Genomic DNA, 21,935 nt, shown 5'->3' on the forward strand with positions numbered 1-21,935 from the left:
TCGCTATCACCTCACTGGGAAAAACCTACATTTCCCTGGTGAGGCTTGTTATCTGTCTGAAGTTCAGGGTGTTTCTTATCGAGGCCTGTGTGTTTTGTTCTCACTCACCAGAGAAACTTAGTGTTATCCTAAACTGCCTTCACTTTTTCGGTTCCTCCAGATGATAAATGAAAAAGGAAACCTTGGCATCAGCCAGCCGGCTGTATTTCATATCAACGTGAGAAACTTAATGTGGAGAACAATGTTTGTTATTAGCTCTGGCTAAAGAATCATTTGGTGTTTTTTGAAACATCGGCTTGTCTTGTGGTTGTTTAAAGGTCTCTATAGTGTGAAAACTGGGGGAAATGACAATATGGGTCTTTACATTAAGTGCCATTTCTGATTTGTCTCAATGTAATAACCATGTGATTTTGAAATGCTGTACTTTAGGTGTACTTGGTGTATCTTGTAAGCACTGCCTGGCCCCATATCTGTGTAATAAAAAAGGCCATGAGAAGCAAACTGTTTTTCCACTTGTTTCTTTATTATGTACAAGTTTCAGTGTCTCAATCCCTGCACAATAAAACATTTACTTGTTAAGGTAAATTCCAAGTTAGTCATCTGTTTTTCAAGACTACATTATCATAAAAGAACCTTTACAACGCAGTCAGCTAACAAAACAGATAACGTCTTGTTATATAAATGTGCAGCTTGTATAAAAGTACATCTGAAGGTACCCAAGTCAAGACTTCTGCTAGCTTTATGGGAATTAAAGTGCATACAAAGTTAAGCTGTTGTTATTCTTAAGACGCAGAGTGATAAAAAGCTACGCAGAACATGTTTATAGAGACAAATAATGGAAAAACAAAGTATACTCACATACTGTATCATTTACCAGATTTACCCTGCTTCTTTTATTTAGCATTATTTCATTTATCAGACATTTGTAATTGTTTTGAATATGACTTGCTGCTTATCTTTTGGCCTAAAAACAGTCTGCAAACGGTTTCTAGTATCATGGAAAATCTCACCAATAAATAGCAAGGAGCAATAGTCAGTATAAATTGTGAGAAATTGCCATCATTTTTGCTAAATCATGACAAACGTGTCCTAGAAAGGGCAGGATTAAAGGATGCTGCAGTAGTGGTTTGAAAGGTGTTTTGACTTTTTAAAAGGTGTTTTGACTTTTTTTGCCTAAAAACTACCGAGAAAATCCACTGTGATTAAAATGAATTCATGCTGACCTTACCTTATGCCCTCCATTAATAAAGAAAGCTTTCTCTACACCGACAGGGGATAATGTTAAATAGTGAAGTTAGTTTAGGTTTTTGTATATGAGAGTTAAAAACAATGCTAAGGCTTCAACATCATAAAACAACCACAACATCCCACAACATTCGTCAGGCTGTCCAATCCAGAGGCTGGAGAGACTTCAGCAGTTTTTGAGCTGCAGGTAAGAACTCTAACTCCCAGCATGCCCTATGGTAGTCCTTGATGTCTTCATTCTCTATCCACATCAGAGCCTCCTCTTCATCTAAGGAATTGAGAAGATTGGACACAGGAGGAAAGAGTGTAGTGAGAGGTTTCAGGTTTTTTGGATACTTTTAACTGACAGGTTTTATGAACATGGAGGTAGTTTGTTCTTGTTAATGGGGATATGCGTTCCCCTCCCTCCCCCCCAGAGGGCCACCAGTGTGAACAACAGCATGTTTTTGCCAGCTTGTCTCCCTCCCTTGTTATGTAAGGATTAGTAATAACACCAACCTAAGTATGTAGTGAGGATCTCCACCAGCGACTCTCTCTCCTGTGTGTCCAGCAACGTCTCTGAGCCGCCGCCGCTCATGTTCCACAACGCCTGACAAACCTGGCCCGCCAGCTGCCAATCACCTGCTCCGAAGTCTCTCAGACAATCCACAAGCCTGATCACACACCCAACCAACCAACCAACCAACCAACCAACCAACCAACCAACCACACACACACACACACACACACACACACACACACACACACACACACACACACACACACACACACACACACACACACACACACACACACACACACACACACACACACACACACACACACACACACACACACACACACACACACACACACACACACACACACACACACACACACACACACACACACCACATCGTGTGACTCGAGAGAGGAAGGATTCACATGACTAGCAGGTTTGTGGGCATTAGCTCCATTTCATTGAACCAACATCTGAAGTGTGTGTGTGTGTGTGTGTGTGTGTGTGTGTGTGTGTGTGTGTGTGGGGAAGTGTATACTCAGATGTTCAAACAATGTTCACACAATAGCCTTTCATCCATGTGCTAAACATTTACACACCTAAATGGAAAACCTAAAATCTGTAATTATAACTTTATTTGTTGCTATACTCACGTATAACTTATGAAAACAAATAACATCCAGGTTGGGAGTTGATAATAAGCATCTTGTTCATGTCAGTGGAGTTGTTAAGCACATGTTTCTCATTATGAAGAACATATTTTCCCACCAAAAGAAAGTCTACTCTACGTTTCAAAGAGGATGCAACTTTGGCCAAAGACTCAAAAAGAATGAGCTCAGTTTTCTATTTAAGGGTACTTCAACATATTTTAGCCATGAAGGAGTTAGAAAATATAATAATTCCTCTGTCTTATCTGCCCACTGAATATGACGCTAAGGCCATTAGCAGGTTAGCATAAGGACAGGAAGCAGTTAGCCTGGCTCTGTTCACAAGTAACAAATAAACCCCTGGACTTCTGTTATTGTATAGATAAAACTAACAATATATAACATGTTAATCAGTGGATTTTGTTAGACTGTGTTTCCTTCAAACAACATGTATTTCTTCTTGTTTCCTGTCTTTAAGGTCTAAGGTAAAATAAGCTAAGCCAAGCGAACTGTCCCTATTATAGCAGTTATTAGTGATGTTTTATAGTACATTTCAAGTAATTACCATATTGTGATTTCAATATTATGTATTATGCAGAGTAGATCTGCTTTTACTATCTAGTCAAAAGCCCTGGCAATGTCTGTCAAATACAATATGTACTATGGGTCCTTTCTAAGTGCATAAGTCCTTACTTGGCATCAGCCCCCTCCACTGTGAGACTGAGCCTGTTGGGGGGGTCCAGCGTCAGGTTGGTGAGGACCCCGCAGGCTGCAAAACACATCTCAGTGCTTTTTGAGTCGAGCAGCGTCACTACAAACTGGTGCACTGAAGGAAGGAGGGAGAAGAGTGGAGAGAGATGATGATGTGAGGGAGCGGGCGAAGACAAAGCAGGTCAAAGATAAGAAGGCTGCTATCACCAGAGTCAGCAGGCGTGTTTACACTGACAGAAGCTGGCCTTGCAGATAAGTCCAGCCTAAACATGACACAACAGTATGCAGAGCTGCCTACTGTACTGAGCACTGAGTCAAGGTACTCGGTGTTATGTAATGTTCTGTGCATGGATGATATGATATCTGCATCCATAGGCCTCTTTTTCTCTGTATTACTAGGCTTTAAAGATGTCGGTTTATTCTCAAATGGCATATCTTAAAGAAGCAAAGTCTCACGTGGCAGTGTTTTGTGTGTGTCTGTTGGTGTTTGTTTCCATCATATACCTTTGTTTTGCATAATAAAGTCCCGTACATCCTTGGACTGTGACACATTTCCATACACACGAGTGGCCTCAAGCATGGCGTCCATACTTGAGCTGAGCACCAACTTCAGCATCACTGAGGGAGAGGGAGCGAAGTAAAAGTAGGGAGAGGGGAATTGAACAAAAAGCAGAGAGAATGGGGGGGCGAAAAGTGTCAAATCAGCTAAAACTAAAGAAATATGAACTCTTAATGTTATTTGTTTCCGTTTCTACATTGGGATCCGTCAGTCTTACACTTTGCGATGGTGAGTTGACTGCGCCTGAGTGCAGAGCTTTCCTCCTGGTAGAAGGACAGGTTGTTGATGGTGGCGGCCACATTCACCATTAACTCTTCGCTTCCCAGCACAGTTTTCAACTCTGTGAAACAAACACACACACAAGAAATAAGAGAATAATCCCCACTAAAAGCAAGTTCAAAAAATATCATTTGTAATAGAGATGTTGAGGTTCCTTTAAATCCTCCTGTATAATTAGAACCAACAGAGGGAGCAGGCAACAGGGACAGGCTTTCATTCTGCTGATATATGACTCTATTTATACTATCCCATTATTTTAGTCACAACATAATGCGACACATTATCCTTACATAACCTTCCAGGTAGTTTCAATGACATATTCACTGAGAGCTAAAAGCAATACCTCCTCTTGAATGACTAACCAGGTGCATCCAATGAAAGCGTTGTTTCCTTTTATGTAGATGAAGAAGATAATGCAATGGTAGATTATTAATCTGTAAAACAACTGAAACATGGATTGTGAAAACTGGGTTGCTGTCAGAATAAATATGTTGTTTTTTTATATTTCTAGTCCAATGCAAATGCATAAAGACTGATTTACAGCTTAAATGATATAACGATCTAAATAACGACACAGAAATACCGGGGACCTTTTTGCATCTTACAGCTTGGACACACTGATGTGCCACCGTGACATTGCCATAAAAGAAGTTGTTATCTCCGGTTTGTTCTTGATATAGTCCAGTTGATCATGAGCTGGCACACAAAGGTCAGCTTGATCCAATCCACCCGGCCGTGACATCGTGAGTGGCTTGGAAACGGGGTGCTCCTGATTTAGCAGCAGATGTAGAGTGCTTCGTCATAAATCGCGGATATTGTGGTTGCTGTCAACCGGCAGGCGGCTGTGTGTCACACTGAATTTGGTTTTGGTTTCTGACTGGAAATACTGCTTTGTTCTGCCCTCCCCCCCCCCCCTCAAAGCTCTGTAATGTAAAGCAGCACTGTCTGTCATTGAACTTGATCAAAACAGGACATGGATCATCCAGTTTTGCTCTGATTCTGTTTCCATCTTTCAAAACAACTCTATATTCTCCCTCATTAAATGTCTCTTCGTTCACTTCCTTCATTTGCTCCCCATCTCAGACTCTGGCATCAATAACACACCCCCTTATGTTTGGAGATTTGACTTTTTCTCACTAGTTTGACCTCTGTTTTGTTTATTTAATTTATGTCCCAACTGTCGCAGAGTGTGTAGGAGGCAGGCAGCAGCGAAATCAAGAGTTTCACACCCTCGCTGTGTTTCGGTTCAACCTGTCCTGAAACCATCTAACCACATAGGAAGATCTCACACACACACACAAACCAAGGGTGCTGTGCGATGTGACAGAACATCCTGCTTTTGCAGTGAAGCGCCTCGCTCTGCCAGACAAAACAACAGGTAAACCAAAAAGAGGATGTGCTGCGTATCGAGCAGAAAGCCCTGAAAGGAAAGCGAGCGAAGGAATGTACAGACAAAGGAGGGGTGTGTTTTTCAACCAAAGACGCATCTCGTTCCCAGCACAAGGGAAGTGGTTTGGTGCTGAGCAGATACTGTACTTACAATGCACCAAAACAGCTATTTTTAAACTTATCGGAACTCCAGATTTTCACACACAGCTCTCTTTGTATCACAGTGGAATACAACTGGAGAAAAGGACCAATCTAAAAAATGTACAGCTGTAAATGTGTGATTTTGTCAAACTTGTTTAGGATGCGAATATGAACTGCTACCATCTAATCGGAGATACAGGGTCCCGCGATTCAATAAAGTCAGACTGAAGCAGTCCTTTGTGCATCAGTCAATCCTCACAGTAAATACAGAGCTAAATCCCTGATCAAATGCACGCTGAAGGGTCTTGCTTAAAGACCCTTTAGCGTACATTCAGGGATTTCCCTCTCAGTGATTGTGATGTTATGTTCAATGTTTGTTGTTTATTTTTCATGTATTGTGTCTTGATATTTATCTATGTTGATGTTACACATGGAGCTGCTGTGATGCAAGTCAAATGTCAGACCTGATCTGACCATTAAGGTATTATCGAATCGTATCATATGAGTCTACTGCTCACCAAGTGTCTCCACCAGCAGCTGAATGCAGGATGTGTTAGTAGCCAGAGCTGGACCTACAGCTGGGTGGATACACATGTTGGCCAGCACCCTCACCAGCTTCACCAGCACGTCTTCCTCCTGCTGCACGCTCGCTGGGGCTGCCTGAGGCCTGCTGAGGGGAGGGGGGTCTGTTTGTGGGAGTGGAGGGCGGTTTCTGTGCTGGTACGTGACGTACAGCTGCAGGAGCGTGTCCATGCAGCCCTCGACCTGGAAGAGCTGCAGCCGAGCCTCATCGCTTTTGGCTGTGAGGTTCCCGAGGGTGAAGAGAAGTCGCACAACAAGGTCCTGTGGGAGAGCAGTGGAGAGCCGTGCAGGGGTCATTCCACAGCTTTTTGTGTTTGTTTTTCCTTCTGAACTCAAACAACCCAACCACAAATGTGTTTAGATGTTTCTGTCTAATAAACTTGGCTACAAGGCCAGAGCATGTTGAGAAAAGTAACTTCAGAGCTTCAAACTAGGGCTACGGTATCAGATTTCCACTACATATTTTCATGGGAAAAATAAATCCTAATAAAACTAATATTGTGATAATATGATGATGGTTTTACTTAGTTTATTGTGCACGTTTGTGAAATGAATTACACTTATTTGTGTGTGGGTTATTGGTGGAGGGAGACATGGGGAGAACGGAAACAAAACTGAAATAATTCAGGAGAGGCAGGAGTATTTACACAATATCATCATTCATGTATTATCATTGTTATTCTTGTTTTGTCCGAACAGCAGTCCAAATATATTCAATTTACAATTATATAAAACAGAGAAAAGCTGGAACCAGTACATGTCTTGCTTTTGTCTTGATGGTTATATCAAGAATATTGTATATTTATAGTATATTTGATTAATAAAAGATCTCCCCAAAGTGACAGTCAACAATATATTCGATGAGATTTCCGAAGCTCAACAGACACGTCACCTGCCCTGTCAAGAAACACTATGCCGGTGTCACTCATTTCCCATGGGGAGCTAATGGCTCTGTGCACATATTTTAAGTGTGATCCTGCTCATCTTTCTAATTAGTTATCGCACACTTTCCAAGAAACCAAGAAACCCCACCCCTGTACCCCGACTCTGCTTAAGACGAAGCAGGTGGGTTTGGATCATGGTTTGGATACACACTGTTTCCCATAAATGCGCAGTGACAGGACAGGACGAGTTGTCCCAGGACCAGGTGCTCATTACATGTATTACTATCCTGTGTGTGTGTGTGCGTGTGTGTGTGTGTGTGTGTGTGTGTGTGTGTGTGTGTGTGTGTGTGTGTGTGGCCTAGCATTACTATACTTGTGGGGACCTAAATCTGTTTACACAGTCACGTGTGGGGACTCACCTCCCTTATGGGGACAAAATGGAGGTCCCCATGAGGGGAATCATTCATTTTAGGGTAAAGACTTGGTTAGGTTTAGGTTTAGGTTTAGGGTTAGGCATGTGTTGGTTATGGTTAAGGTTAGGATAAGTCTCCAGGAAATGCATGTAAGTCAATGTAATGTCCCCTGAAGTGATGTATACATGGTGTGTGTGTGTGTGTGTGTGTGTGTGTGTGTCTGTGTGTGTGTGTGTGTGTGTGTGTGTGTGTGTGTGTGTGTGTGTGTGTGTGTGTGTGTGTGTGTGTGTGTGTGTGTGTGTGTGTGTGTGTGTGGTGTGGGTGTGTGTGTGGGTGTGGGTGTGGGTGTGGGTGTGGGTGTGGGTGTGGGTGTGGGTGTGTGTGTGTGTGTGTGTGTTTGTGTGTGTGTGTGGGTGTGTGTGTGTGTGTCTGATTATTCCTGGTAAGATTAAGAACACATGTCAATCATTTCTGATTGCCAAAGTCCCACCCATTCTTTTTCCGCCTCCTCTTTGCCACCACTCCTCCCCATCCACCTCTGTATCACCTCTGCTGTAGTATCTACTCAAGCTTGCCTCATTAAATGTTTTTTCTCCTCCTCCCTCCCTCCATCCCTCCGCCCCTTTCTTTGATTTACTCAGCCCTCCCTAGGATGATTAAATGTCAAAACAACCACGAGAAAGTGGGAAGAACGCAGGTGGACACAATGTCCCCGTAAATGTGCTTGGACTTGAGGTACATAAACAAACTGCTCTGAGGGTAAACATGCTAATGGAATTAAATCATCAGCACTGGAAAAAAGTTTGTCTTCATCTCACTGTTACGTGCACACACACAAGAACACACACACACTCACACAAGAGGAAGCTCGTGAACTCACCTGTTTTTGGTGATGTTTGCTCAGCAGTTCTAATAATAGTTGGTAGCAGTCGGGGGTCTGGGCCAGAGCGAGACGGCACTCCGAGTAAGAGGAGAGTTTACTGAGGGAGAGAGGGGACAACAAACACACTGACTGTTCCACTCACTCGCAGACATTAAATCAACACTGCTAATGGATAAGCAGCTCTGGTCTGTGATCTACCGCTCATGCTTTCATTATCTTGGGCTGAAAAACACTTCCATTACAATCTAAAGTGCTAAATGTTTCACAAACGTATGAGACCGACAGCGACAAACTGAAGATGGGGAATGTGGGGCCCAAAGCCCTCTGTCAGTGTCGGGTATGACCAGTAGGGGGTTAACGTTAGCAAACTCTTTAGATAGATCTTACTGCATTGCTAAGTTAGTTTTGACAGCTTCACTTATAGAAGTAGTAACATTGTATAGCTAAAACTATGTGTATATATGTAATTTATTTCCAAATACATTCATATACAGTCTCATAAGCCTGAGTTTAAACCTGTGTTGAATTAGTCTTCAGTGATGTTTTATGTGATAGATATTTATGGAGCTTGTGTGACTTTATTGTCCCCACTGCCATGAAGATCACCCTAATAGTGTTGTCTAACTCTGCAAGTTCATGCAAGAAACCGTTTTACTTTATTCTGTGCAAGTTCATGCAAGAAACCGTTTTACTTTAGTTAGTTTAAATGTGTGAAAGTTCTAACTTAAATTGTATTTGAAACTACACTCAGTGTGACTTTTTTTGCATGTAGGTCTTCACATTTAAGCTCAGTTGTACATTCTGAAGTTTATACTGAAAAAGCTTTTTAAAAAGTTTTTTTTTAAATCACAAAAATACGTATAATGACATCTCCTCTGACATATGCTCTGTTTCTCTGGAGACTCTTGTTTTGTGCTACAAACAAAGACTCCAAGTTATAGGGGGGAAAAAAGAAAGTAGCGAATCCAGTAATACAGCGACTGCTGCAGAGAGAAGTGAAAACAGAGAACAGAGGGGGAGAGCTGAATGATGGCTTGTTTTGATTCAGCTCGTGACAGGTTACGATGTTTTTTACGATGTTTTTTTGTAATTTAGCTGGGGAGAAATAAGGAGCAGATTATCCTTAGGGAAGTAAAAGTGCAATACCTGTATATTCTGGAGATGTTGGTGCAGATTTCTGGGTCTTTATGGTGAAGACGCAGCACCACAAAGAGCTCTGACAGTATAGAGAAGGAGACAAAGAGTGGACGGGCATCAGGGTGATCTGCAAGGTTCCTCAAGGCTGCCGTCAGCTGCAGGGGTCAGAGGTCAGACAGAGGGAAATATAAGTGAGAGTGTTGGAAAGCAAGAAAAAATGTACCTGTTAAAGCTAAGGGTTTATATTTAAGCCAGTATTGTGTGTCAGTGTTGTGCTACACTGAATGTCAGTCATGTGCTTAATAAGGCTGGCAGCTGGCCTGTACAGGACGCCATACAGCAGAGTGATCGGAAACTATTCAGTATGGCCAAGGATAATTATATCATAAGAGGGAAATAGCAATTTCCAACTCACGGCAGCACTGAAAGTTTATTTCCCTCCACTAACAGCCTAATGAGTTGTGTTGGATATCAAATGAAGTTCTGGCTCAAGATGTTAGCTTGGGCCACATTATGCAATTAGCAGCAATCATTTTAGAAAGAGGGAAACAGGGTGTTTTGTGTTGCCAGTAGAGAAAGGTATGCTCTTGTGTATCGTGGGAAAATCTACAGCCAACATGATGAAGAATATTTAACATTGTGTTCCTTTGTATTGACTTCACTTTTGCTCGCATAGTAAAACTGTTTGCAATAGCATCTGTGTTTTTGTGAGCAGTAGTACATGCTTCAAGTTTCCACCAGCTGTGGGACGCAAGCTGTTGGTTTATAAAGAATAATGTACATTACATATCTAAAGATTTATTCCAAATACCCATTCAACTTTCTCAACTGGGTTCATTCTGACCCACCTGTACGAGGATGTGCCCTGATGTGGTGAAGTTTGTTTCTCGTGCCGTGCAGAGCCTCTGGATGAGTTTCTGAGCCACACCAACACAGTTCTTGTCCAGTAGGAGTCTGAGGATCTCACTGTTTCCTGAGAGAAATTTCAGAGTCCCAACACAGTACAGCAGAGCTTCTCCAGATGATGACACATCCTCTTTGCTCAAAACGCCCAGAAACGAGTCTGAACACATGAAAAATCAAACGTTAGTATCCATCATTTGATCACTCAGTGGGACATTGGCAATCTGTAATGCCCTGGTAAACAGGTTCCATAAAAACTGCACCAAATAGTACCAGACAGATACAAAATGATGCATGCTGTTGAAGCAGCTTAACATTGTGTTCCCTCATATTCATAAAAATAACATTGTGGCCTTAACTTATATATTTCAGAATATAGGAAAGAATAGGAATAACACTGTAAGCTACATCATGTGACCTGGAACAGTGTTCACCTATGATGGAGTTGTTCTGAAAGAGGATGTCGTTGCTTTCACTGCGGCTGATCTGGAAGATGAGCTTACAGATGTTGAGCAGATTGTTTCCACTGACACAGAGCTGCAGAGAAAGATGCAAAAAGAAAGGTGTATTAAGCGCCAGAGTGCCCTGGATGCCCTTGTGGTAGTGACTGAGCGGCAGACATGCTGACACCCCCGCAGACGACTCACAGCGAGGCAGAGCGTGGAGATGTGCAGGTTGAGCCGGGCAGAGTGGAGGTCGATGAGGCGAAACAGCGTTCGAAGTATCCCTGACCTCCTCTTACAGCGCCGGCCGAGCATGTCCGCTTCTGCCAAGGTGCCATGGAGACGGTCACACACATCACACAGAGGGTCCACCGAGCCCTCGGAGCTGCCTGGCATCGCAGGAAAAACAGACATTGGCAAAATGACAGGTCCCCTATTATACTGTTTTTCATCAATATATTATAGTTCTCAGTTATATACAAGATATGTCTCTGAAGTGTTTGGCTCGAAACACCAAACAGATCATGCATTCTAGCATCCCATAATCCCCTCTGTTTCAGCCCTGTTTCAAAAGTGCTGATTCTCTGTCTTTTACTTGAAAATTATGAAAATAAGGTGCCACTCCCTACACCCCTCTGAGAGATATTTGGTTAAAAATAACACAATGGTGCTCTAGTAGGAGATTCAGGTGATAAGGGGGGCGGGTGTTACCTTGGTTGGTGATTGGCTAATGGTTACACAAGCCAAAAAAAACGTTATGACATCATACAATGGCCAAAATCTGATCAGCTCATTTTCAGACAGGTTTTTATATAAATGGATCAGGACAAAAAGAGAGGGAATCTTTTTTCCTGAAACTTTCAGAATCTCTTTACACAGAGGGGACACATGTTTATGTGTAAAAGAAATGAAAAAGTGAATTTTGCATAATAGGGGACCTTTAAGGAAAGTCAAATGCAGGGCAACATGTTAGACATTCAAATGGAAAGCAAACATCCCAAAAACCGAAACACCCAGTTGAGTGTGTTGGAAAGTGTGTATCAATATAAATACAGATGAGTGATGTTTTGTATATGTTGTGGTGTGTTTGTTAAATTTGCTTTGGCTTTGACATGGTGTACTTTTGTCATGAGGTTAACCCTTCAACATCAATAATGCATTGGTCAGCAGTAAAATAACATTCCCCTCCCTTTTTCTAAGAAGCAGCTCTGAGTTTCGACGGTCATGTGCAGGGGAACAACTCGGCTACAGGCAGCTGGGATCTTGACGCAGAGGAAGAGAAAAGGGTGGAGTCTTTTCCTTGTTTTTGAGGTAAAATAAATGTTTTCCCTACATAAAGAACAGGGTTTGGCCATTTCTAAGAAAGGTTGGCTGCTGTCTTACACTCAACACTTCAATGCTATTTCCACTGACTCTGAAGGGTGTTTTATGCATGAACCAGAAGGCACTTGGTACAATAAATATTTAATATTTATCTTTCAAATGAATTTTCCATTAAATTTGTAGAGTGTTAAAATATTTACAGCTGCAGATTTCATTTCATGGCTGTCAGACTGCCGTTTCATGCTAAGACAATTCTGCATGGATGCCAAACATAACAATATTTGGTTTCCTCTTTCTTCAGTGGTTGAGATTAAAGTGCTTTTTCATTCTGTGAGACTTAAAGGTAGGTAAGAATGGAGAAACCAGCTCGAGTGCGCTAGAATTTGAAAGTACGCAGCCGAAAGAAAATCTGCCCCTTCCTTCAGACTTCCTTACAGAGCCCCTACTCCAACACACATGAACGCGAACATGACCAATGAGGGCACGAGATAAGTTTGTGCACAGATGGAAGGCTGACAGGCAGGTAGGCCATCCAGTTATTTTAGCAGGGCCGGCTAAAATGATTGGTCGTGCTTTTTACAGTACTACGGCTTCCACAGATGAAATATTTGTATGTATTTATTGTCAAAGCATTTAATATATTCATTGCTATCGGGATGTTAAGAGCATTCCATGGAATAACAAAAAGTGTTTCTGAAGTGAATTACCTACCCTACCTTTAATGACTATCTGCTTTTGCTAAAATCCTGCTGGTTGAAAATGAAATAGTAATAGGGGAAATTAGGAAAAGAAGAAGCTGAAAGAAGCTTACCTTTAATTAAAAAAGACACGAGGTACAATGCACCCAAAAGGCAAAATGTAACATTGAGAGGTGATACTGTGAGTATATTTGGTGACAGAACTGTAGGTTTGTTTGGATCAGATGAATGGATGTGTTAAACACAGATGCACGTCACATCTTTGCACTTTTTGTGTGGGTTTCCCTATTGCATTGCTCACACTACCTGCAGCCATACTCTCTAGTTGTCGGAGAAGAGGAGCAATCGTATTATTCCACACCAATGACTCTGCATCGTCTTCCTTGCTCTTGGTTTCGTCTCCATTCCCCAGCTCTGAAATGCATGGAGAGAATTGCAGTTAGCCAACTATCACATCCAAACACAGACAGTGAATGCGGGCGACAAGCATGGTTCACAAGTTCACCATCTCAAAATAAAACAGCAGGAAGTTTGATGCCACAATGAAAGGTCACCATCCGCAGCCTCACTTCCCGTAATGTCTGTTTCTGTGCTGAAATAGTCTGTGGGTGGGTATTTTAACGAGTGCATGTGTGATGAAAATGCATGTTTTTGCATGCAAATGTATGCAATCTCTCACACTGCGTGAAGCTCTTTTTTTTGCTGAGTATTTGCATAAACCCTTGCTTGGTGAGATGCAGGAAACGGTGGTTGCTCAAACCAACAGCTCTCTCAGCTATTGGCTGGCTTCCTCCCAAGGTGGAAATGTGGCCCTTAGCAACAAAACCTCAATTTAAATTGTAGGGTGTTCAGTGCAGTGAACAGAGGTTTGACTAAGTTCCTGGAAAAAACAGCATTTCTGGGATCAAGTCTCATTGTTTTAAGGCATGCTTGGGTTGGTATCAGTTTGGCTTTAGACATCTAAGATCACTTCCTTGACTCAAAAGTTAGTTAGTTTGAGGTGCTGTTGTCTAAGTGTACACGTAGTTGCAAAAAAAAACCTTACACTCTCTTATTAAACCACTTAAATGCCTTTATTTATAAAGCCAAGTCAGGGAGTCAGAGCAGATGAAGGTTTAATGCTGAAATAGGTCGGAATTACTTTTTAAGTCATGATTGTGTTTGAATAGTTCAAAAAGAGAGTTGATTTTTGCATCACAGACCAATTAATCAAGTGTTGCATGTTCGAAAAAGTTGCACCTGTATTGTTTTTGAATATGTCAATGGTTTAAGAGAGGTATATTGAGTATATCTGGACAAACCTGTCTGTCCTGCTCTGCACTCTGTGGGTCTAACGCTGGAGCTGTCACCAGGCTGCTTTATTCTGCTGTTGGCACAAAAAAAACACAACAATTATAGGTACATAGATATAGATTTTTAAGACAAGACACATGCAACTACTGATTAGTGTAGTTTAATTTAATTTAGGAGATTTGGCTAATGTGGGTATCAACATAACAAATAACATAATAAAATGTTCAAGGAAGACAGATCATGTCAAAGAAAACATCTCCATTAAACATTGCTGACTATATTCTGTCAACCAGGCTGCAGGTGTATTTCCATCACGTGCCACTAGGTGTCCCTGTTGTAGCAGGGGTTGGGACGTGTGTGCAGGTGCTGCTATGTGAAATATCTTTGTGTACATTTGTGCTGCTTGTGCGTGACAGCTTGGAAGTTTTTGTGTGCGTGCAAACTTTTGTATGTGTGCAGGCGTGCAAGCCGTTGTGCAGCGCATATCCCCAACAGACAGGAACTCAGATCTTAGCTTTGTGGGCAGCCTGGTTAAAGCTGTTCGTGCTGTGTCACTGTGACCTGTCTCTGCAAAGCCCTATCACCTCTGTGCAGAAACCTCCCCCGTGTCATGCTATGCTATATGTTGTGGCTTCCCTCTATATGTCACTGTTGCATCTTACTCTTGCTGCCACTGTCAACTTAAGTCTGCACAATTCTGCTCACACACAGAGAAGACAATAAATACTGTGACTCACGACTGGAAGAGTGTCTTATGCCTAATTACTACATTAAAACATAGCTATTAATACATACAAATAAGTACAAGCAGCATGGTGAGTCATTCTGATAACTTTAGAAAAACATGGAAATCACTACAGTCAAAGACAGATATAATTATGACTCTCTGCTGATTTGACATTAGTACAAAAGGTTAGCTCTCAGCGTATTGAACTTTTTCATTCAAGTGTGTCTTATTTTAATGATCTTGCCGACAGGTATGAGACAGAAAATGGAACTTTAATAGTACCAGTAGGCGTTGCTTGAAACCGTTAGCATTAATATACAGCGTGTGCGTGTGACTATAGAGTGCACAGCCACTTTGAAGGAGATTGTAGTGATTGGTGTAAGCTGGCACACAGGGCAGATGCAGCAGGGAGTGCTGGCCGAGGCCTGTTGCAGTGTGTGTCAGAGAGGGGGCTTTGGCTCTGTATGATAGGATTAAGAGGCTGATAATAAGGCCTCTTTGTGTGATACTGCATTCTCAGAGACATGACCTCATCGCTGTCTTAGGCCTGGCCAGTGCACTGCAGTCACAACACACGTGGCTGCCAGCCTTACCCAGATGGGCACCCAAATCTAATAGAGAGCCATTTGGAGCTATAAAGCTCTGGCTTATTGGAGAACAAGAACCTAGTGGATGTCTAATCTCCCCTATCTTTATATCTTATCCAATTCATCATATTAATCTGTCATGCTAAGTCTATTTCCACTTCCCACTTACAGTCACTGTACTTTTGGCTTTGCTACAGTATCTCTGTGATTTTCACTTTCTTAGTCTCCATCCAATGCACCTTTAATGCAACACTTAGGAAAAAGCACTTAAAAACTCTGACCTAACAACAATCAAAAAGTCTTTACTCTTGTCCTCTTGAAACACACATTGAACGAAGTCTCAGTTCTCTTTTTTTCAGCCACATATTACACTAACATTGCGTGTTAACCTGTGAGGGAGGAGGTGCAGAGCACGTGCTGCAGGCGATAACCCAGATTTCCTGTAAAAGTGTTTTATGGTCTGTCCCCCCTCTACAGCCTCAGCTGCCCCACCCAATCGATAGGCGGATGGATTGTAACGACGGCCCCCGAGCTCACGCACAGAATTATGCCCCACGTGCTGACACAAAGCTGATGAGGTCGGCAGAAAAAAAGCAGCTTTTTAGCCTTTCTGTGACGTGAAGGTGTAAAAGCTGACACGAGTTAGTAATGACAGATAGAGGCAGTTTCAGTGGGAATGAAGCTGGATTTCACCAAGATATAGTGTACAGTAAACTTTTATGATGGTTTTAAATTGGGTTGAGTGTGTTAAGTTGAAGAATTTGTTCTAGTTAGTGACAGCATTGCTGGTCTTTCCAACGTCATATATAGCTGTCAGTGATGGTAGCTGAACATATCTAAAAATAAATCACAGTAACTAACACTGGATTTGAGTTTGTCTATGTTAGCCCCTGTACTATATAACACTAAGAGCTATAGCAGTTTCCAGGGCTGTGTTTTAGGTTTTTTGTTAATATGTGGGAAATAACTCAGGCATAGTGCAAAATAACGCAAACACTAATAATGATTTCAGCCTCACTAAGGTCTTTCCTGTTATAACACCTCTTCCTAGCAGTCTAGATTATTTATGGACTAAAACAGGAACACAAAAAGACATGAGAAACTCAGAATTGGACAAACTGGGGCAAGGCAAGTAGGAGAAGAAGGAGGGGGAGGAGGATTTAGTGAAAGGCAAAAATGGGAGGCACAATCGACTCCATCGTGTAATGGCTACCACTGCAACCTTTGTGCGCCAATAAATCTTCGGGTCATTGTCACACTGTCATTCTGGGAAGAAAAGGGGGAGCAGGAGATGGTGTGGGGGGGGGGGGTTGAGGCAAGAGACAAGGATAGATGTTGCAAGTCGAACAGGGGGGGAGAAAGCGTACCTTTCACTTGCTGCTCTGCGTGGGCCAGGTTTGTGAGGACCACCGCGGGCCTCGGTGTGGTCAGAACTGGGGAGTCGTTTAAGTGACGCCTGCTTTTGTCCCGGGCCTGGGTTTACTCGCTCTTTCACTGAACACAGAAATGATGTGGCAAGATGTTATTTACAGGTTGTTGCAATATGCAGCAGTAACATTTGTACTTATATGACTCAGTTACTATGAATAAGATACCATATACGCACATGTGCACAGGATAAATTCAGTCAGTCCTCATCATCTATTTAGTTGCTTTGGACAGCAGAGCAGATTTGCGAGACAAGTTTTTAGAGAAAGAGAGAAGCCTATCCCACTCAAAACAGCGGCCGTAAATCACGATTTTCACCCGGCCGACCACAAAGCATGTAAATCAGGTAAAATGTCAGCATGTGAATGGTTCCATTCATTTCCCCTTTGAGAAAACCGCTCTTGCACTAGTGCCTGCAGAAAATATTTACAGGGATGCGACGGGTGAAATAAATGGAGTGTAGTTTTCTCTTCTACCTGTGTAATAAAATTAACCATCTAAGACCTTCTCTTTATATAATTTCCTTGGATTGCATGGATGCCTCCCTTAAAATAATGACTTAACTTTAAAATGATTTGACAGGGGCCACAGGGGTTGCATTAAATGAAGTGTATCCCATGCATTCTAGGTCTTGTAGCATGCGGTTAGTTTGCAGCCCTTGTCCCTGGGTAGGCTTTTAAGAAATAAAAACACATAATACAAACATAAAAAAAAATAAATAGCCAAAGAGATTCTGCGGGCCTTTAATTGTAAATGTGGACTGATTGAAGGTTGTCCTTCAGTCTCTAGTAACTGCTCCCCTTATGGATCCCTTACTGTTATATTTGACAAGGATTTCTCTGACTAGTTCTGGGACAAGGCCATTCGCCCACTTGAAAATCAATTTTACAAGTAATACATTTCTACAATTCTCAAAGCTTAACAAATGTACTTTCTTTGAATTCTACAATGGTGCTTCTAAACCCCATGTTTCAAATATTTTCTCTCACTAAAACAAATTCCCCATATATTTCTCCTTCCTTACCATCTTTGTGTCCCTCTACAGGGGACAGTGTGGTGAGAGATCCAGCTCTGAGGAGGCGGGCCCTCGTCCGTGGCTGCCGCTTCTTCGCTTCCAGAGGGTCAGCGGGGGGTTTTGGAAACGCCTTGAATGGATCCTCATCATCGCAGGGAACTGGCAAATGTGGCTTCTAGTAGCACAAAAACCAATAAATGGAATAAGACGGTTTGACCAATGAGACAGAAACTGAATCTCCATATTAAACAACTTTTTTTTACCAAAAAGAGAATGAAGTATTTTGGTATTTCTATTCATACTTTTTGAATTTTGTACTGCATACGGTACATAACAGTGATACCTTTTTTTTTTAAAGGTTTTTTCAGTTTTCAATAGTATTATTAATACTATTGAAAGATGCAATTATGTCCCTGAGCTGACATTAAACATCATCTTAATTAGACTCTAAAATACAATTTGAACTACCATTTAAAGATGTGTGTTTGTTACTTACATGGTCCAGAGGAGAGAGGCGAGTCCCTGAGCCTGGCCTCGAGTCGGGAAATTCAAAGTTTTGTGCATGAAGGCTGAAAATAAAAAATAAAAAAAGCATTATTTCTGCTACATGGTAGGTGCAAAACACAAATTGTCTCAGAACCTCAAATCATGAAGGATGTTGAAGTTTGTGACTGACCTGAAGGTAGATGGAGGTCGGTTGTCACGGTCTACACCAGCAGAGCTCTTTCCAAAAAGTTGCCTGTGTCCATCTCTGGGAGTGAACGGTCGCTGGGTGGACTGGACTCGCAGGGACTGTCTGGCTTCACTGACTATTTCTGCACTTGTTTTCCTCACAGCGTTGCGCCGTGGAACGAATGGACTGAGAATCGGCAGTTTTCTCTCCATTGAGGCCATTTGGGCCTATGTGACATCTGCCAAGACAGTCTGCCAATTATTGTCTTCAGTGGTTTGACTTCATTATGCAATGGTTACAGGGTGTCTCACTGATGGGACACAGTCTGAGGTATAACAAAAAAAACAAGGATAAGGCCAGAAAAGAAAAATAACACCAGGTGTAAAATGCATCCAAGTTGCAATGAATAACAGTTGCAAAACTACAAAATAAAGTGAATCTATGTTTACAAATGTCCTGCATACTCAAAGTAAAGTGGATCCATAACAAAGTTAAAACACTGAGTAAGTGCATTGAACAAATCAATGACTGGATGTGTCAGAACTTTCTCCAATTAAACAAAGATAAAACTGAGGTAATGGTTTTCGGAGCCAAGGCAGAACGTATAAAAGTTAGCGCTGAGCTTCAGTCTGCAATGTTCAAAACAACAGATAAGTCCAGAAATCTAGGTGTAGTCATGGACTCTGACCTGAGTTTCAACAGTCACATTAAAACAATTACTAAATCAGCTTACTATCACCTAAAGAATATATCTACTGTAGGATTAAAAGACTGATGTCACAGCAGGATTTGGAAAAACTTGTCCATGCTTTTATCTTCAGTAGACTGGACTAATGTAATGGTGTCTTTACAGCTCTCACTAAAAAATCTATTAGAAAGCTGCAGCTGACTCAGAACGCTGCTGCTCGAGTCCTCACTAACACTAAGAAAGTGGATCACATCACTCCTGTTCTGACGTCTTTACACTGGCTTCCTGTGTGTCAAAGAATAGATTTCAAAATACTGCTGCTGTTTATAAAGCTTTGAATGGTTTAGGCCCAAAATATATTTCTGACCTACTGCTAAATGATGAACCATCCAGATCTCTCAGGTCTTCAGGGACTGGTCAGCTTTCTGTCCCCAGAGACAGAACTAAACATGGTAAAGCAGCGTTCAGTTATTATGCTCTAAATATCTGGAACAAACTCCCAGAAACCTGCAGGTCCGCTGCAACTCTGACTACTTTTAAATCCAGACTAAAGACTTTTCTTTTTGCCGCTGCTTTTAATTGAACTATTCACATCTTAAACTGCACTGTAACTTTTATCCATGTATTTTTTCTTTTAATGTTTCTTTTATTATCTTTTATTTTTAATGACTGATTTTAAATGTGATTTTCTTAATGTCTTTCATTTTTTGTAAAGCACTTTGAATTGCCTTGTGTTGAGGGTGCTATATAAATAAACTTGCCTTGCCTTGCCTAAAGTAAAAGAATGCAATTGTGAGCAGAATAGCTCCTTTCAATGTTATACTACATGTCATGATTGCATTTAAAGCTGTAGATTATTTGTATAATCAATGAATCATACTTAAACAAACTTAAAATAAAATGGTTAATGAATTTTAGAAACAAAATGTGAAAAGCATTTAATGTCTTTCTAATAGAGGCAAAGCTTATTTCAACAAGATCCTATTGGGTAGTTTAACCAATGCATCAAATGATAGGACATTCATGTTTTGTATGAAATTATTCATTTGCAAACTCCAGATGAATGTAGTGGAGTAAAAAGAACATGCTTCTGATAGGTAGTGAAATAAAAGTATAATGTAGCAAAAAGGTGCAAGTGCATAAGTAAAAATACAAGGACTTTAAACATTTTTCCCAATGTTGTACTGTTTGACATAGACTACTGCATGGTGGACACCTCAAATAAGTTAAACAGCATGACGGTCCAATTATATTGTATCTAAAACGGCAAAAATAACATCCTAATAATAATAGCTGTCACATTTGAATAAAGTGCATAAATATACCAGCATAGGTGTGTTTGTAATTGTCACTGTGGTTAACATTTGAATTAAACTATATGGAAGATAGATAGATATATGCTTTATTTATCCAAAATTCTGAAATTGTTTTACATAATAATGTTTTCAGTTTGTTAACTGAATCTAACAGGGCAGCCTGTGTGAGTGAAAGGGTAGTCCCACTGCGCGTTCACGCTCCGTCTCCATGGTGACCAAATGCCGCTGTGGTATATTGGACAACAAACCCCAACAAAATAAATAACATATTTCTTTAACCCCGTAACAACGGTTTTTAACTTATTTTCTGTAATCAAGTGTACACGACTTTTACATGAACAGAGGAGGAGGTTAACTGAAACAGGAAGCGTTTAATGACCCGGGGTTTGAGTTAAAGTCTGTCCACCTAAACAGATAACATTAGTAAAAAACAATTTACCGTTAACCCCAGTTCAATCCTCTGTGATGGATGGGACAGTTATCATTTCAGATCCTTGATTCGGTTTCCAAACACAAAATAAAACAATAAAAACACCTGAAATGTGTAGAAATCTGTCAAGTTTCCCCTAGCTTGCAGCAACATAGCCCCAGAAGGAACGTGCACGAGCTTCACTAATGGCAGTCTCGCGTCATTAGGTGACGCGCATTTATCAAAATGTGGAGGTTGGATGCAAACTTCAGCTTCGTGCGGAAAATTGTAAGTAAAATGAGCAAATTTCCTGTAAATGTGTTGGTTTAAGATGTGTTACTATTCTCCCAGTTAAATATGTGCTTCGTGTTTGATGTACCACTGAGTTAAAGGAAACTTTATTTTGAAAATGTGTAGTATTTTGTTGGGGCCTACAAATGTCCCGGATGATATAACAACGTTTTAAGGTTATCAATTTACACTTCAAAGCATTAATATAGCAGTAGACAACTCTTTGCTACCTATTATTTACAGTTTTTTTTGCTACCCCAGTTGAATGAAGTCACTCTCCCTGTGCTGTAATCCAAGTTTTTTTTTGTTGATTAAACTCTTAGCCAGGACGTGCCATGCCCCCATGTAAATGCATGAGTCCTTGTTTTTAGCTAGCTAGTAGCCCTCATATCAGCCTCTCTTTAATTATACACTTATACCTGTGCAATACAAATATTTTGGTTAATAAAAACACCTAAAAGCTCAAACAAGTTGATGGTGTAAAACCTTATTTTTTTACTACCTAATTATGATGAAACAAATCAAGAATTATACTTCATAATGTACCTCCTACACTGATTAACAATACAGTACACATCAGTGAGCTACTACGAGGCAGACTATATAACTAATGTACGTAGACCACAATGTCTTCACTTTCAGGCTTTGACTGAATATATTTTATTTTAAGTTTGAAGCTTCATAGTAATTTATTTATGTTGAGTTGGTAATTTTGTATGAAAAAGATAGAACAAATAGAAAGAACAGAGAAAAATATAATGCATACTTTTGT

General features: G+C 41.0%; 1 protein-coding gene across 3 annotated transcripts; it reads right to left on the reverse strand.

The window, feature by feature from the left end:
* Nucleotides 1-502: 502 nt before the first annotated feature.
* On the reverse strand, nucleotides 503-21,066 carry armc2 (armadillo repeat containing 2). Of its 3 annotated transcripts, none has more exons than XM_079642803.1 (18): nucleotides 20,903-21,066; nucleotides 18,463-18,697; nucleotides 18,283-18,355; nucleotides 17,796-17,961; nucleotides 16,711-16,837; nucleotides 14,038-14,102; nucleotides 13,043-13,150; nucleotides 10,920-11,104; nucleotides 10,707-10,809; nucleotides 10,218-10,432; nucleotides 9,379-9,524; nucleotides 8,230-8,329; nucleotides 5,989-6,313; nucleotides 3,879-4,001; nucleotides 3,607-3,720; nucleotides 3,085-3,217; nucleotides 1,744-1,898; nucleotides 503-1,513 (listed from the first exon to the last, which is right to left on the reverse strand). In XM_079642803.1, the coding sequence occupies exons 2-18, from the start codon at nucleotides 18,678-18,680 to the stop codon at nucleotides 1,380-1,382; spliced, it is 2,490 nt and encodes an 829-aa protein (XP_079498929.1). In that variant the 5' UTR covers nucleotides 18,681-18,697; nucleotides 20,903-21,066; the 3' UTR covers nucleotides 503-1,379. The 3 variants fall into 3 exon arrangements, with proteins under 3 accessions (XP_079498929.1, XP_079498930.1, XP_079498928.1); XM_079642804.1 differs by having other exon boundaries at nucleotides 14,038-14,099; nucleotides 18,463-18,784; XM_079642802.1 differs by having other exon boundaries at nucleotides 18,463-18,784.
* Nucleotides 21,067-21,935: the final 869 nt, after the last annotated feature.

Source organism: Notothenia rossii (genome assembly GCF_949606895.1).
Source record: "Notothenia rossii genome assembly, chromosome: 8".
In the NCBI taxonomy this organism is placed as follows: domain Eukaryota; kingdom Metazoa; phylum Chordata; class Actinopteri; order Perciformes; family Nototheniidae; genus Notothenia; species Notothenia rossii.